Source organism: Rattus norvegicus, chromosome 20 (assembly GCF_036323735.1).
Source record: "Rattus norvegicus strain BN/NHsdMcwi chromosome 20, GRCr8, whole genome shotgun sequence".
Classification (NCBI taxonomy): Eukaryota; Metazoa; Chordata; class Mammalia; order Rodentia; family Muridae; genus Rattus; species Rattus norvegicus.
Genome location: NC_086038.1, coordinates 4,552,501 through 4,569,003, shown reverse-complemented (window position 1 = coordinate 4,569,003; position 16,503 = coordinate 4,552,501). Strand labels below are relative to the sequence as shown.

The 16,503-nt window shown below is 47.2% G+C and overlaps 1 protein-coding gene across 2 annotated transcripts in view; it reads left to right on the top strand.

Moving 5' to 3' along the window:
• Positions 1 to 8,821: 8,821 nt before the first annotated feature.
• The window catches only part of RT1-Db1 (RT1 class II, locus Db1), a 9,589-nt gene continuing 1,907 nt past the window's right edge, over positions 8,822 to 16,503 (top strand). Inside the window, exons 1-3 of one of the 2 annotated variants that reach the window (XM_063279016.1) lie at positions 8,822 to 8,999; positions 12,777 to 13,046; positions 16,270 to 16,503. The exon at positions 16,270 to 16,503 is cut by the window's right edge and continues 48 nt beyond it. In XM_063279016.1, the coding sequence (XP_063135086.1) occupies positions 8,906 to 8,999; positions 12,777 to 13,046; positions 16,270 to 16,503 (598 nt within the window). In that variant the 5' untranslated portion in view covers positions 8,822 to 8,905. The remainder of the gene's footprint in view (positions 9,000 to 12,776; positions 13,047 to 16,269) is intronic. The other variant, NM_001008884.2, reaches the window with a different exon arrangement.

Here is a 16,503-nt window from a genome sequence, read left to right as displayed (position 1 = left end):
TTTAGCACCTCCCTTGTTAAATTTACTTATTAGTACCATTTTCCTCTGGAACCGTTATAAATGGAATCGTCTTCTTGATTTAATTTTGGGTCATTCATTCCAAATGCATAGCACAATTAATTTCAATTTTTACTGAAATCAGTTTACAGATATTTCCTTTTTCTGTGATAATTTCCAGTTGCTGAAATGACCAATAGCAACATAAGTAAAAAATTAGTGCTGGCTAATATGTATCTTATCTTGTCTGGGGAGCCAGCTGACGTTAGCATGGAGATCATGCAGTTTGACCCACTCATTTTATTATAGCCATGAAGAAGCAAGGCCAAACACAGAATAGTTTGACCAAACAGATGATGCCAAGCTGTAAATATCTTGATCATGGCTGTAGTGTTCTTTGCATGTTCTGTAATCACAGCCCAGCTGTAGAGTAACTGGTCAGGTGGGATATTGCCTTTTATTGGGAGGTCCCAGAAGGGATACACTGTGGTACAATGTTACAATGTATCAATTCATAAAATCAAGGTGCATAGAACTTTGTGCAGGTACTCTGACAAGCTAACTAAAAAATATTTCAGTGTGTGTGTGTGTGTGTGTGTGTGTGTGTGTGTGTGTGTGTGTGTGTATTTTGCCTGCATGCATATTTGTGCACCACATGCACGTAGAGCCCAAGGAGGCCAGAAGAGAGAGGTTGAATCTCCTGGTACTGGAGTTACAGATGGCTGTGAGCTGCCATGTGGATTCCTGGAAACAAACCAGGTCCCCTGGAAGAGGAGTCAGTACTGTTAACCACTGAGCCATCACTCCAGCACCCAAACTAATATTTTTTTAATTCCTAGAATTCAGGTTTAGGAAGAATTGGTTTGAACTATTAAAAAAATCCTTGGATCACTAAAGAGGATTAATTCTTAGTATCCCATCCAGTTTCTTAATTTAAAATATTTATTCAGTACTAGGAAATGTATTAGATGCTAAAGATCCAACAGATGAAAAAAAAATACAATGAAGATTTCTTGTGATTAGCCGGGATGGGAGCGCAGGCTGGGCTGCCTTGCTAGGGCATGTGCTGACTCGACTCCCCTCACCCTGTCCCATGACAGTTAGGTGTGACCATGGACTTGTCCAGACCCCACCTCATTTACCCAGGTACAGCGCATCATTAGCAGGGGGCGTGGGGCAACACAGTCACTTCCCTCCCCTAGCACTGAGCAGGGGCTTCCCACAGAACCACGAAGAATGTCTGGTGTCCATTCCACCACACCGAATATCACATATGAAACCCTCCCTCTCTACTCGGTTTCTCGACCCAAACTGTGGTCCCTTGGCACCGCAGATCTTCCTTTTTCTCACTAAACCAGGTTATCAGCGATTCCCCCACCCCCAACCCCTTTTACACACTTTCTCCTGAAGGTTCGGCTCAAAAGCAGCCCTTCTTAGAAGTTACATCTCCTGGAAACAAGTGACGCTTCTTAGTTCTCTATTCCTATTGGTCATCCCCGATGGGGATTTCCGAAGATGTCTTTCTTTAAAAAAAAAAAAAAAAAAAAAAAAAAAAAAAAAAAAACAAAAACAAAAAACCGCGTCAGTGCAGAAAATGCTGGACTATTTTCCCAAATAGAAACTAGCTAGCCAGAACTGAGACCCACGAGGTGGATTCTGGATTTGAGGGTGAGACCTGTGGGTGCCACCTCTGACAAAAAAAAACGTTAAGTGGGGGGCAGGGAGGAAGAACCGAAGGAGGGAATGAAGAACAGAAAGGCTCATTCCTTCCTTTCTTCAAGCTATATTTTCTAGTACGATTTATGAGAATATTGGCCACTCAGCAAATCCAAACCCTCCATTCCACACTTCCTAGCCTTACAGCTACCCCGGAATCCGGCATGATTCCTGCTGATTCCGGGTCTGCAGTTACAGGATTCACTTGCCTTTGCTGGCTGGTTCTACTCCGTGTGTGCCTTCCATTTCTTAAGGACGACAGGACTCTGCGTGTGGTGACCTGCCCCTGGGACACCCCTGTGAAATAATTCCGTTGCCATCTCTTCTTTGCCCCTTCTGGTCTCTTTTTTTTCTCTTTTTTTTCTTTTTTTCTTTTTTTTTTTCGGAGCTGGGGACTGAACCCAGGGCCTTGCGCTTGCTAGGCAAGTGCTCTACCACTGAGCTAAACCCCCAACCCCCCCTTCTGGTCTCTTAATCAACTCGTTTCTGCTTTGTTGCGTCCCAGTCTGGCCTCAAACTCATCACTATGTGAGCGAAGTCAACCTTGAACCTCCAATTCTCCTGCTCTCTCCTCCCCGGAGCTGGCCTTACAGGTGTGTGCTACCACTCCAGGCTCACTCGACGCTGAGGAATCGAACCCTGGGCTTCATGCCTTCTAGGCAAGCACTCTACACACCGACCCTCTCCAGCACACAGATCTACAATATAAAAACCTTTATTGTTCCTACGGACTTACTTACTCAGAGTAAAACAACTTTGCTTGTACAAACTCGTGGCCCCAATCTGTACTCTTACTTTGCTTCCTAAGCGAGCCTATTGTAGCTCTCTATGCATGTCACCACGGAGCACTTACACTGGCCCCTGATTCATATATATATATATATATATATATATATATATATATATATATATATATTTCAGTTCTCCTGTTCCTACGAACTTTGCAGTGTGAAGTGTCACTTGCAGGGCTGTTATATGAGTGAACAAGGTGATTGCCTCACGGGATCTGCAGGTTTCACCTCTCAGCACCGTTCCTACACTTTTTGCAGATAGAAGGTGGGAGATGAGCCTCTCTCTCTTTCTCTTCAATCTTCCCCAGAGATTTTAACTTCCTTGCAGTAAGGAGACACCAGCATCACCACTATCTCCTCCCACTCAGTTCCGAATGGGGGTTTCCTGTCACAGCAAACTCCCTATTCTATACTTGACATCCAGTAAAGTCAGGCTTGAAGTGAAAAATGGGGTGTTCTTGGCAATTTGCAGCCACGCCCCGTTTCTTCCCACTAACCCCAGGTATTAGATCTGTCTCCCACATCAGCCATTCCTACTCTACCTCCCCCTGGGGTCTTGGAAGCCGACCAACCCCAGGCCTATCGTAACAGCATCATTTGCTGCAGACAAAGGACCTGCTTCCGCCACTGGCTGCACAGGGAAGAAACTGACAGCAGCAGAGGTTTCCACAAAGTGCTTCTTTTTGTACCTATGAACTCCAACTGTGGCTGTCTAAACAACACCCAATGACAGTACTAGTTGACACGCTAAAACTGATGTGCTAACATGGATAGGGGAAATCACAGGGCCCCACTGCCAGGTGAAGAAATTCAGGCAGTTGCTGACTGCTACAAGAAAATCCTTATTCCCCAGGAATGAGCACCTTAACTGCTAAAGTGCTCACCCCTAAACACCGTGTATATGCAACACTACATGGGCTCAGCACGTTGTGTTTATAAATTTGTTAGCTTTTACACATATATGTAACATTAATGGGAAGGAAGCTACAGAATTGAGAGTGAGTAGGGGCGGGGTGACATGGGTGGGGCTAGAAGGATCGAATGAAGTGAGTTCGTACAGTACACTATATGAAAGCAAAAATATGTAATTTATAAGAAGAAGGGGAGCACTCGAGGCTTAAGGTTGAGTCTTTGGATGCTACCTGCACAGGTGGTCTAGTGCCTCAGTTTCTCTCCCTGCTCCCCAAGACTGCTTTGCATGCGTTTTCGGGGAGACCCAGTGCTGATGCTCTTTGTGGACCTTGAGGATACTGTCACCGCTCAGCATTCCACCGCTGTAAAGAGATACAAGGATGCAGGCTGCTAACGTAGGAAAGAGGCTGCTCATCTCACAGTTGTCCAGACACTTGTTCAGGGCAGCTACATTGGCTCATATGGTTAGGGACCCACAGCAGATTTATGGGTGACAGTGATGTAGATGTGTGGTAGGGAAGTGCAAAGAGGGGAGGCAGAGTCAGAGAGGGACAGAGTCATGCACAGATATATGTCAACACATCTACATATATACATATCTATATGCCTATGCATCTACACATCTACATATCTATATCTCATCTATATATCTATATATCTCATCTATATATCTATATATTTATATATCTATATATCATCTACATATCCACATATCTATGTATCTATATATCATCTATATCTATATTTATCATCTATATATCCATATGTCTATATGCCTAATTTTATTAGTCTATATATCTATATATCATCTATATATCCACATATCCACATATCTACCTATCCACATATCTACATATCTATATATCTATATCTCATCTATATCTATATATCTCATCTATGTATCTATATACCTAATCTATTAATCTATATATCTATATCTCATCTATGTATCTATATGTCTATGTCTACATATCTCATCTATGTATCTATATATTTCATCTATATATCTATATACCTACTCTATTAATCTATATATCTATATATCATCTACATATCTATATGTCTATATATCTAGATCAGATCTTGGCTCTTCTTGTCAAAGGTTCCACAGTATCTTTCGGCACCATTTCCTGGAGACGGAGCCTTCCCCTAGGGGATCCCCAACATCATACCACTGCAGCACCTGCTGTGGGGTTTACTATTCACAACTGCTCTGCTCATGTAAGATCAACAAAGTCTCAGGCTGCTGGTCATACCCTGACAGGAGCCCGAGAGCCTGGCAGGAGTGGGCTGGGCCATACCCTCACATTAACACCCCTGTGTCCTTCCCGCACCAACTAGACACACAACCTCTTGAAACACCATCTAGGGACCAAGTCTTCAAATACATGAGCCTGGGGCAGGACATTGCACATCAACTCAAGGAGGGAAGGGAAGGTAGTGCGGACCGAAAGAGGCACATTGGCTTTCTCTGTCACTGCCACTGGCTTTGGGTCTGGGCGCATCTACAGATGTTGGGATTACAATAAGTACTCTGTACATTAATTTTTTTCTGTCCATACTTTCTATCTCACTATAGACGTAAAATTGTAAAGTATTTAATTTTCCGGTCACTTCTTTAGCGTTTAGTAAATTTTCCGTGGGCTTGCAATGACCTAAGGGAAACGGCGCGATAGCTTCACCGCTATTGCGCTGCGTAGAGATCGGAAGGGATCATGCTTCCGAACTCGGTCTTCGGTAGAGGGAAATGATTCGCCTTGTGAGATGCCCGCGTTTGTGCATGAGCCTGTGGTGGCCGGAGCTGAGGTAGCAGGTCTGTCGTGGACCCTGCCGTACTGCTCCAGAGCAACAGTGAAACTTTGGCGTGGTCCTCCAGGCTCTAACCCCACTTCGCGTTACTCAGCGAAGACTCTTTCTTCACAAGCCACACAGTCAGGTGGAGGGAAATTCTTAGCCTTAAAAATAATAGATAAACATGTGGCCCCAGTGCAGGGCTCTGTCAGAGAGTACTTAGGACGCGTGAGGTTCTAAGTTCAACCTCCAACACGGAACAGTACACAAAATCATCATTAACGGTCATATCACAGTTTCCCTCGAGATTCGCAAATGACCTTCTGGTCACAAGTGTCTGCTGGAGACAGCTGATGCTGCCCCCACCCCCATCCTCATTGGTGATGGGGAGTTATCTGAGACAGGAGGGGATTTCCAGTGAGTTCTTCCTCCAGTGTCTCACCAAACCCAGGAAACTCACTAAAGGAAGGGTTGGTCCCTTTGGGTGCCGCCTCCAAAGGGAAGGTCTCTGTACTCGTCCCGTATTTTGCAGCCCAGTTTTTACAACACCTTCGAGAGACAAAGAGAAGCAAGAAATTCTCCGGTGCGTTCCTATTGTCTCGGCCTAACCTCTGCATCCAGCCCCTCCCAACACTCCTTCTGGCTGAGAGTTTTGCCAGTTAACATTTTTTTTTCTACTGGTCCCACCTTTTTGAAAGGTATAACTTTTAATTAATTAATTTTGCCAAAATTTCACCACCTTTCATAGTGGACTTAAACTGCAGGTGCAGCTGAGTACCCAGTGCAATTTAAGAACTTCCTATTCCCGCCCATCAGGAGTCTTCCCTGTCCAGCCCTCCTCACCCAGCACCTCACACACACCATTGCTGTCACCATTTCTGTGCTGTCCTTGTTTTCCAGCCAAATTCTTGTCCCTAACCAAATCTCACTTCCTCTGGAACACATCTGTACAAATCCTTCTTTGTGGAGGAGGTTTCCAGACAAGGTCTCACTCTGTACCCCAGGATGGCCTGAAATTCTCTATGTAGCCCAGGCTGGCCTCAGACTCACAGAAGTCCTCCTGTCTCAGCCTCCTGAGTGCTGAGATTGCAGACAACCACTATGTCCGGCTAAATCCTTCTTTCTTAATGTAAATATTGAGTTTGGTTTAATTTTAACCATTCTGTTTTGTCTGAGACAGTAGTGCAGCCACGGGGCTGAGGAGATGGCTCAGTGGTTAAGAGCATGCACCGCTGTTTCAGAGGACCTGAGTTCAAATCCCAGCACCCACACTAAGGAGCTCTTACTACAACTCCAGGAAATCTGATGTCTTCTTCTTCTTCCCCCATTGGCCTCATGTGCATACAACTCAGACTTTGCAGATCACAAACATGTGTGTATGTGTTCATGCAGAGGGCAGAGGGCAGCATCTGGTGGCTTTTCTCATTTGCTGTTAACCTCCTTCTTTTGAGACAGGGTCTATCACAGAGACCTAGAGATTTTAGGATGGCAGGCCACTGAGCCCTGGGGACCTGTCTGTCTCAGCCTTTCCACAGTTGAGACTAGAAGAGGACACTATGCCCGTTTTTTATGTGGGTGCTGTGTATCCCGACTCAGGTCCTCATCCTTGCGTGGCGTGCACCTTACCAACTGAGCCATTTCCCATCCCGAGCTGGTCAGGTTCTTCAGTGTCCACACTACATGCAATTACTGGACCACCGTCAGATAGTTGGTCAGATAGTGAAGTCGGATCCTGAAACTAATCTTCCAGAAGTCTGCTAAGGTGGCTCAGCAGGTAAAGCTCTTTTCTGCCATGCCGAGGAGTTCAAGCCCACGGTCCCACAAGGAGTAATCCAGTCATGAAAGTCGAGCTTTGACCACCACATGTGATGTGATAGGCGTGATGTGACATGTCTCACACACACACACACACACACATACACACACACACATGCGTACACAAGATAAATATGTGTAATAAAAATTTAAAACATATCAAACTTTCCACCTGGGTCTTTTAGCACAAGTCTGTGATCTTAGCAAGTCCAGCGGTTAAGGAAGAAGGATCACAAGTTCAAGGCTAACCTGGACAATTAATGAATCCTGCCTCAAAGTAGAGAGAGATCTGGGCCTGTAGCTTAGCGGGAGACATTTGCCCAGCATGCATGAGGTCTTAGGTTCAACCCCTAGTACTTTAATCTGCCCAGTGTTAGTTTAAACTTTAAGGAGGTTGATGCTTTGCCATGGACAGGAGATCTAGATGGGGAGAGAACTTAAAACTCTCCCCATGTATGATATTAATCTTCAGGGCTGTGAGAAGTCTAGTTCCCTCCCTGAGCATCCACGGCAATTCTACATCTGACCTCAGCCTGTTGTGTTAACGGATAGATGAACACATCTCCCAAGGCGGCCACCAAGTTAGAGAACTGCTTCAGTCCTGATCTCTCTCTCTCTCTCTCTCTCTCTCTCTCTCTCTCTCTCTCTCTCTCTCTCTCTCTCTCTCTCTCTCTCTCTCAGCACTTCAACTGAACCCCATCCTCATCTCCCCAGGATGCCCAGCCTCTGCTTTGAGTGTCTCCATTGAGGACTTTGGATAACCACAGGGACCCTCTGTGCTTTGGGGGGCGCCACTGGAATCAGTAACATTTCGGGGATCAGGCTGGAAATGCCCCTTGTGTCAGGACTACACCATTACTAACCTTAATTTTCCATTGTCTTGTTAGAATTTCCCTAACCGAAGGCGTGTAGACTCTACTGTCCAATCAAGAGGCTGAATTCTGGCTTCGTCATCAGTTACCAGGGGAGGCTGTTTCTCCAGGCGCCCACAGCGCCACAGCCTTCAGCTTTAAGAATTCCCCAAAATGGACTTCCATCACTGTCGACATCTACACCATTAAACCGAAGCGCAGTAAGCGCCAGGCTAAAGGTGCCTGGCTGACAGTCGTCTTCCTTCTCCTTTGCTCCCACATAGTTTCAAACACACAGTTGTCCCAACAGCCTTGTGGAGGAAACGCTCCCCTAATGCTCTAACTGCTGAGTGAGTGACTGACCATCCCAGAGCCAGCCCAGCTCCGAGGCCCGATTAAAGCGTCTCAGCTGCAACTGGATCCAGCATTTAAAAAGGAGATAAAATGATCCTTTAAAAAGCAATGTATAATGTATCCCCTAAGAAGTTAAATGTGTATACAATGTATTTTGACCCTATCCACCACCCACCCACTACCTCCTTCCAGCTTCTTCTGGAACCTTCGAACATGTCTCCCTCCCAAATTAATTTCGTCTTAAAAAAAAAATAACGACCCCAAACCAAAACCCTACTCTCCTTCTGTTTGTTTGGGTTTTGTTGTTTGTTTTTTGTTTGTTTGTTGATTAGAGACAGGACTTACTATGTAGACCAGGCTGACCTCTAACTCACAGAGACCCAGCTGCCTCTGCCTCCTGAATGCTGGATTATGAGGCATGGCCACCAGCCCAGGCTGAGTATCCTTTTAATGAACAGATTGTAAGTTTCAGAAAGGGACCTTCATACTGAATCTCTAACTAGCAACTGATGATGCTGGTCTCCTTTGCTGCTGATTGGCTCCCCGGCACTGGCCTTACCCAATCCAGTGGCAAAGCAGTGAATCCACTGGTTCTTCTCTTAGCAATGAGTAAAGAGAATAAAGTTACAGTCTGAAGCTTGTCTTCTCCTCTGACTCCTGTCTCTCCTCTCCTCCAGCATGGTGTGGCTCGCCAGAGATTCCTGTGTGGCAGCTGTGATCCTGTTGCTAACAGTGCTGAGCCCTCCGGTGGCGTTGGTCAGAGACCCCACGCGTAAGTGCATACCCCAGGTGCTGGGCTGCTGAGGATGGGGGGAAGAAGGCGCTAACTTCCTTACTGTCTGGGCCAAGTCCCTTGAAACTATTGATATCTTCTGTGACCTCACAGTCTTCACATGAACTCTAAACTATGTCTGCAGACAGAAGTCGGGATGTTTGTGCTCTCAGACCTGTGTGAGAGGCCCTTGTGTATCTGCCATTGCTTTTCAAGTTTCTTCCAGTAAAATCTATGCCTTGTGTCATATTCCCTTAGGGCCCCGGGAAGATCGATAAATCATGATGTTAAATTAACTTCCGGGACAGGCCCTGTCTTCATTGTGTTGAGTTATGCCAGACAAAAAGGCCTCTCTTTAAAAATAGAACTTCCTACGTGTGCTTCTAGTTTACTTTTTATGTATGTTTTCTGTTGTTTTAGACTAAAAAAGAAAGTAAAGTATTGATCTAATCAGAAGGTTTCTGTGGAAGTGTCATAGAGTCAGTGAGGGCATCGCAGGGAGATCCGAGTGCATCCTCTGTAGGTTGTGAGGCCGCTGCCTGGCCACCTGTGAGGCTGAACCCAGGGCTTCCTCTTTCTCTCTCCCTGATGCCAGGGCTGGGCAGCCTGTTCCCATGCGGAACCTCTGTTGGGTAGTGGCTAGTGTTTCCCTTTCTCCTTGGAGCACAGCAGCTAACGCTGAGGTTCTTAGATCTGAAAGTGGCCTTTGAGGAGATGTGTATCTGTGGGCATTTAGGGCAAGGTAGAGCCGGTTCGATGTTTGTGACTTGAACAAATCTGTTTTCTTTTTCTCCCACTTTCTCTGGCCTGAGCCCATGAAAAGGACCTGACTTTTCCTTGCACTGTATGACCCCCTTCCTAGTTTCATGACCCACATATACATCACACACAGAAAAATCAAAGTCAAATATGCACATGGGGGATAAAAGATGGGGGTTATCAACACTGCTGAAAGCTGTGACCCTGTGCTGGAGAGATGGCTCAGTGGTTAAGGGCACTGGCTGCGCTTACAGAGGTCCTGGGTTCAATTCCTGGCACCCACATGGCGGCTCACCACTGTCTGAACTCCAGCTCCAGGAGTTCCAACATCTCCACACAGACACACATGCAAGCAAAACACCAATACGCATAAGATGAAAATAAATAATTTAAAAAAATCTGTGACCCCACAATGCTGAGACTGTGGGCAAGCCCTCTGAACCCCTCTCTGCTTTGGCTGAAATGTAAAATGTGGGGGAGATGACTTTTTCATAGAGCTGTCTGAGGATTGGGAGGGACGGCCGTGTAAAGCATTAGGGTCCTGCTGCCCCGCTGTGTGCTTCCTCTCTGTAAGTTACTATCATCTTGGTCGTTGAAGGGCACACCAAAGCTTCCACACTGCCTCTCACCTCATTGACACCCCCCCACAGACCTGGCGTCTGCCCTTGCACCAGCGTCCTTCACACAAACCATTCTTATGGCTTCGGAAACTGTCCTCTGTCTTCCATTCTGTCTTTTATAAAAATCAAACCCTTTCTCCTCACTATTGCCTGTGTTGTCTCCAGCACAGGGATGAGTGATTTCCTCTCCGAAACTCTCAGCGATCTCTCTTTTGAAGTCATGAGCCACAGGGATGACTGCGGCAAATACTTCTCATGACAAGCCACAGGCGGCTTCGTTCTTCTGAGCGTTTGTGAGATTGATAACGTCTGCAGCTTGCCTTTATTTTCTGAGTTAGATTAAGTGTAAAGTTGAAAAGGCACACATCTGATGTGCCTTCCTCTATTGAAACTAAAGAAGCTCCCGTAACTGACACACCTCCCCTCCCCCAGAGCGGGGAGATGCGCCCTAACTTTCTTCCCTGGGGTCGCATTTGACATCTGACTTTAAAAATGTCTGGTTTGTGCATTATCTGCATCTGTAATTCAGATAAGAGATCGTGGCTCAGCATTGGGATTAAGGTCTCAATTTCCAGAAACTTCTCCAGTAGTTTCCTCCTAGTAAAACCCAGAAAGCTACAATCAACTCCAAGGCTTTTGAGTTGGGGCTGCTCTTGCTATCCAAAGTCTCTTCTCTCACCCGCAGCCCTCATGCCCTGTGCTCTGTTATTCAGAAACCCAGTGAGGTGTTACCTCAGCAGAGAAGTGCCTCGAGCCCTCCCACCCCCAAGTATCCCCTCTGCTGACATCTACAGTCACCACCCTCTTCTTCTGGCTCACGTCTGTGACAGGTCCAGTCCCCAGGGAGCTTCTCCGCCCCTCCTGTCACTCAAGGCTTCCGGTTAATAGAACCCCACCCCCTCTCCTACTTCTTCCGCACCTTCACAGTTTTAAGCTCTGACATGGAGGGAGGCGTCTGTTTCTCCTCTTTGGATTCCCGAGGGCAGCGTCGTCCTGCACAGGGCAGGAACTGAGGGAGATCGGCTGTGTTCTACTGGTGTGTTTAAGGAGCTTGAGCATGAGGGGTGGGAGACGCGGCTCCTCTGAGCTGGTGAGTGCCGGCTTCCAGCTTAGCTCCAGGTGGGGCAGTGTGGGGTCAGGAAGGAGCATACCCGGCTGGTCCCCTGTGCTGCTGGAATGTAGGGTGCTGCTCTTCGGGGAAGTGACCTGACATTAACACCAGTCTGTCTGGGACTGTTCTGTTCTCAAGGTTATACCAAAATGGGCCATTTCCCCCTTTTTGGGCAGGACCACTAGCAACATCCAAACCTAACTGAGCAGGGGAGAGTTGCCCTGACTGAGAGCGTGTGGCAGGGGAAGCCCACAGGACTGCAGGCATCACAGGCAGCTGAGGTCTGCTGTGGGGGTTGAGAAATAGTCTCCCCAGGCAAGAGAACACCAACTGATTGTCCAATCCCAAATGATCAGCCCTAAAAACATACATACGAGTAACATCATACAGATATGTTGCAGGTCTATTTATGTATTTAGGAATGCACTCATATATGTATATGTGTGTCTACTCATATACATATATGTATGACAATGACAAAAGAGGCCATGAACTTGAAAGAGAACATGGAGGTGTACGGAAGAAGGTTTAGTGGGAGGAAAAGGAACAGGGGCAATGATTTAACTATATGATAACCTCAAAGAATAAGAGTCTCACTGGATATGAACCACGCTGACAGACAGGCCCCTAGCTTAGCAGTAGGTGTTACAGCAGAAATAGAACTCAATGGTATTCTTGGAGAGTTGGGGTTGTTTGTTTTTGTTTTACAGATCTTTTACTTGTATATTATAGTTCCAGATTTTGTGGTTTTTATGTTATTCCTGTGTGTTTGAATGTGTGGGTCTGTGTTTCCTATGGTTTTTCCTTTTTTTTTTTGTTTGTTTCATCCTGTTTTGTTTTTGTTTTTCCCCTAATTAACAATTTTCTAATATATAAGAGAACAAAGTGTGGCTTTTGGGTGGTCGGAGAAGTGGGGAGGATCTGGAAGGAGTAGAGGGAGGGGAAACTTTGAACAGAAACAAAACAGAAGAATCCAGTGGGAGATAAAATGGCCACTCGACCTCTGCCGCTCGGGGCCTGAAGGTCGTGACGAGGGTTAAAGATCTGAAGTGGGGAGAGAACAGATGGGAGGACCGCCAAGTCTCTTCTGGGAATAGGAGGCCTTCCTCCATCACTTCACTCAGTCGTAACGGTTCCTTCTGGAGTGGAGCTGAGGTGTCCTTTCGGCCCTTAGGTCGTCTTGACGTCAGAAGTGAGCTAGGTCGAACGTGGGTCTGATCCTTTGGGCAGCTGAGAGGGACTCAGGCATCTTGTCCCCAGAGAAGAAGATAATTCTTGTCTCCACAGCACGGTTTTTGGAACAGTATAAATCCGAGTGTTATTTTTACAACGGGACGCAGCGCGTACGGCTTCTGGTCAGATACATCTACAACCGGGAGGAGTACACGCGCTTCGACAGCGACGTGGGCGAGTTCCGCGCGGTGACCGAGCTGGGGCGGCGGGACACCGAGTACTATAACAAACAGAAGGAGTACATAGAGCGGGAGAGGGCCGCGGTGGACACGATCTGCAGACACAACTACGAGATCTCTGATAGATTCCTTGTGCCGCGGACAGGTGAGACAGCACAGGGGCGGGTGAGGGGCGGAACCACGCCCAGGTGGGACTGGGAGGGCGGGGCAGGGCGGGGGTGCGCGTGTGCGCAGGAGCTGCAGGGGATGCTGGGTTCCCTGCCGCTGGGGACACAGGTGATTTAGGCGGCCTCTTGTCAGAGGGAACAAAACTCATCCTCTGCGCGCTGCTAACCGCTGGTCATCCCTCCGGCCCGGAGAAAAGTCAAGACGGCCCAGGACAGTGACGCGGGGGTGGAAACTGTCCCAAACGTTCTTTCACCTTAAGCAGAAGGGTTAGGACAAGGGGTGGACAGAGGAAAGTAAAGTCGCACCCGAACTGAGGGAGACCAGCTCGGTACCTAATACATGTGACAAGTACAGTGGTTGAATCTCAGGTTGCGACTCAATTTTTTTTTTCCCTAAAAATTTACTTTTCTTTCCTCTCTCTCGAGATACACACAGGCTGGTTCTGCAGGTGCCTTGGACGGATGTTACCCTTGCATTTTAAAATTGTCATTAACGACTTAGAATAATTCAGTAGCTTTCTTAAGACTAGCAGTTTAGGTTTCATATCTGTAAGGTTTGGGCCTTAAAAAAATCATGCTTTAAAATGAAGCTTTTGCTATTAAAATTGTTTTAATCATAGTGCAGTTCACAGAGAGACTGGCAATTTTGCTGATCCTACCGTATTATAGTACATTATTAAATCATTAGAGACCATTGTAGAGTAAGATATGTGTGTATATATATATATATACATATATTAGTTTATCCAAAGGAGCTATAGCAAGGTACTGAAAACACCTGGCAGCCCTCAGTAAAGATGGCGGTGAGGGGGCTGGGGATTTAGCTCAGTGGTAGAGCGCTTACCTAGGAAGCGCAAGGCCCTGGGTTCTGTCCCCAGCTCCGAAAAAAAGAACCAAAAAAAAAAAAAAAAAAAAAAAAAGATGGCGGTGAGGACATGACTTTCCCATAACACAGACGGCACAGTCATGTGACTGCCCTTTCCCAAGATGGCTGACATTCATGGACCGCTCTTAGCCTCTTAACCAAGATGGCTGACATTCATGGCCTGCCCTTAACCAAGATGGCGACGAAGCTGTGGTTTGTTGTTGTTGTTGTTTGTTTTTGTTTTTTCCCACAACAAAGATGGCGACCAGTCATGTCTTTATGCTTTCCTTGCGGATTTTCATTGTTCTCCTAGGATATACGAGGTTGAGTAGCGGGTAGCATAGTCACCGTTTGCTTGCACCTTAAGGCCACCTCCTGCGTCTACATTTGCTCCGGCTCATGACTGTTGCTGGCAGATAGCTGTGGACAGGGGTAGCAGCCATGCCCAGTGCAGTGTTCTATTCCACTGCAGTGCTCTGCTGCTGTCCACCAGGGATGCACACATGCTGACGTACAGGGTCTGGGACAGGCACAGGGAAGCCAATGGCAGTTTCTGCCACTGCGACTGCCACTTAGTGCTGCTAATGCTGCATAAGTACAGGAGGGAGGTCGCATGGGGGGGGGTGGCGCCTGTATCCACATATGTGGAGCCACTGAAGCTGGAACAGAGGTGTTGCTGTGGGCAAAGGAAGGGACTGCCAGAGCTTGGTTCCCAAAAACCTAGATTTAGGGAAGTTCAAACTGAAGTCTGTGTGTGTCAACAGTTTTTAGAAAATCTGGCGTTTTGAATGAAAGCAATGTCCGAAACCAACTCAATTTATATAAATGTTGCTGTGACATCCCTTGGGCATCTGGACACCTTGTATTCATTTTCTCAGCCTTCATCAGACCCGTGGGTGGGGTGGCCTCCTGCCTGCTAGCCTGGGGTAGAACTGTGGTAGATGGTGGGTTAGACTCAAGTCAAAGGTGTTTGAACTCTCCCTTGGTGAGAAGAAAACACCCGATCTTTGTTCAGGTCCTTGGTGGCCCTTTGTTCAGGTCCTTGGTGGCCAAGGCTCTTGGTAGAGTGCCTGATGAGTGGGGTTGACCCTAGCGGAGGACACAGTACTCCTAGGCAGAGGCTGGGACCGAGTTGGACTTCCTAAGTCTAAAGTCCAAGGTTGGGATGTTGTAGGTTACTTAGCTCACACTTCTATATGCTTTTCATGATTAAAGGAAGTCAAGATAGGAACTCTGGCAGGGCAGGAACTTGGAAGCAGGAGCTGACTCAGAGGCCGCTGAGAGTGGCTTGCTCCTCATAGCCTGCTCAGCCCGCTTTCTTATAAAGCCCAGGACCACCAGGCCAGGGAGAGCACCGCCCACAGTGGGCGGGGCCCTTCCCCATCAATCACTAATTAAGAAAATGCTCTACAGGCTTGCCCACAGCCCAGTCTTATGCAGGCATTTTCTCAATTGAGGTTCCCTCCTCTCAAGTGACGTTTAGCGGTGTCAATTCAACATAAAACCACCCGGGACAGTTTGTGATGTTGAAACCCGCAGCCCTGATTGTACAACTCAAGGTGGGGTGGCAGCTTCTTCACTCAGCTTCGGAAGATTGTAGGGAGGTGAACTGAAAATAAGCAAAGACAATGAAGGCGTCCATAAACGAATTTGAAGGGACGGAGAGATTACTTACAATAATGAGCCATGTGAATGGCTGTTACATTGTGTTGTCTAGACCCCCCCCCCCCCCCAAAGGCCACCCCACTAGGAAAGTGGCCTAGTCTCTTCAGTTGGGACAGGATCCTCCCCCAGCACTGCCATCTGCCGCTTGTTCACTGCTCTGCATGGGTCAGGGTACACACTGTAGCTCAGCCCACAATCCCGGAAGCTCACACTGCCTGGCCCCTGCTGATGTGACTATGAGTCCCTGTGTATCAGACATTATGAGAGTAATGGCAACGTTGATTTATTTATAGTCTTGCCAAAACAGATGAGAAAAGAGTAACTCTCAGTAAGTCTTCCTGCCTCACACACAGAACCATCACCATCTACAGACAAGAGACAGAACCCACGTGCCACAGAACATATGGGTGCCACTTAGCTGTTGGTAAAATTACCACAGCTGAGAGGTAAGCCTGTCTCTCCCTGCCTGGAGCTTCACCTCCAGCTGGCGATTCCTCCTGAGAGTGGAGCTGACAGTAAATCGTGAAAACAGAACCTAAGTCCTGGATGACTATGTGGTAGAACCTTAGTCCTGCCTGGACTTCAGCCTGGGTGGATGGAGGCAGGCAGGCAGCCCACGGGGAAGACAGGTCTGCCCTCATGGCTCCTCCTCACCTCTCTTTCTCCTCTAGTTGAACCCAAGGTGACTGTGTACCCTTCAAAGACGCAGCCCCTGAAACACCACAACCTCCTGGTCTGCTCTGTGAGTGACTTCTACCCTGGCAGCGTTGAAGTCAGATGGTTCCGGAATGGCGAGGAAGAAAAGGATGGACTCGTGTCCACTGGCCTGATCCCAAATGGAGACTGGACCTTCCAGTTGTTGGTGATGCTGGAGATGGTTCCTCAAGGTGGAGAGGTTTATACCT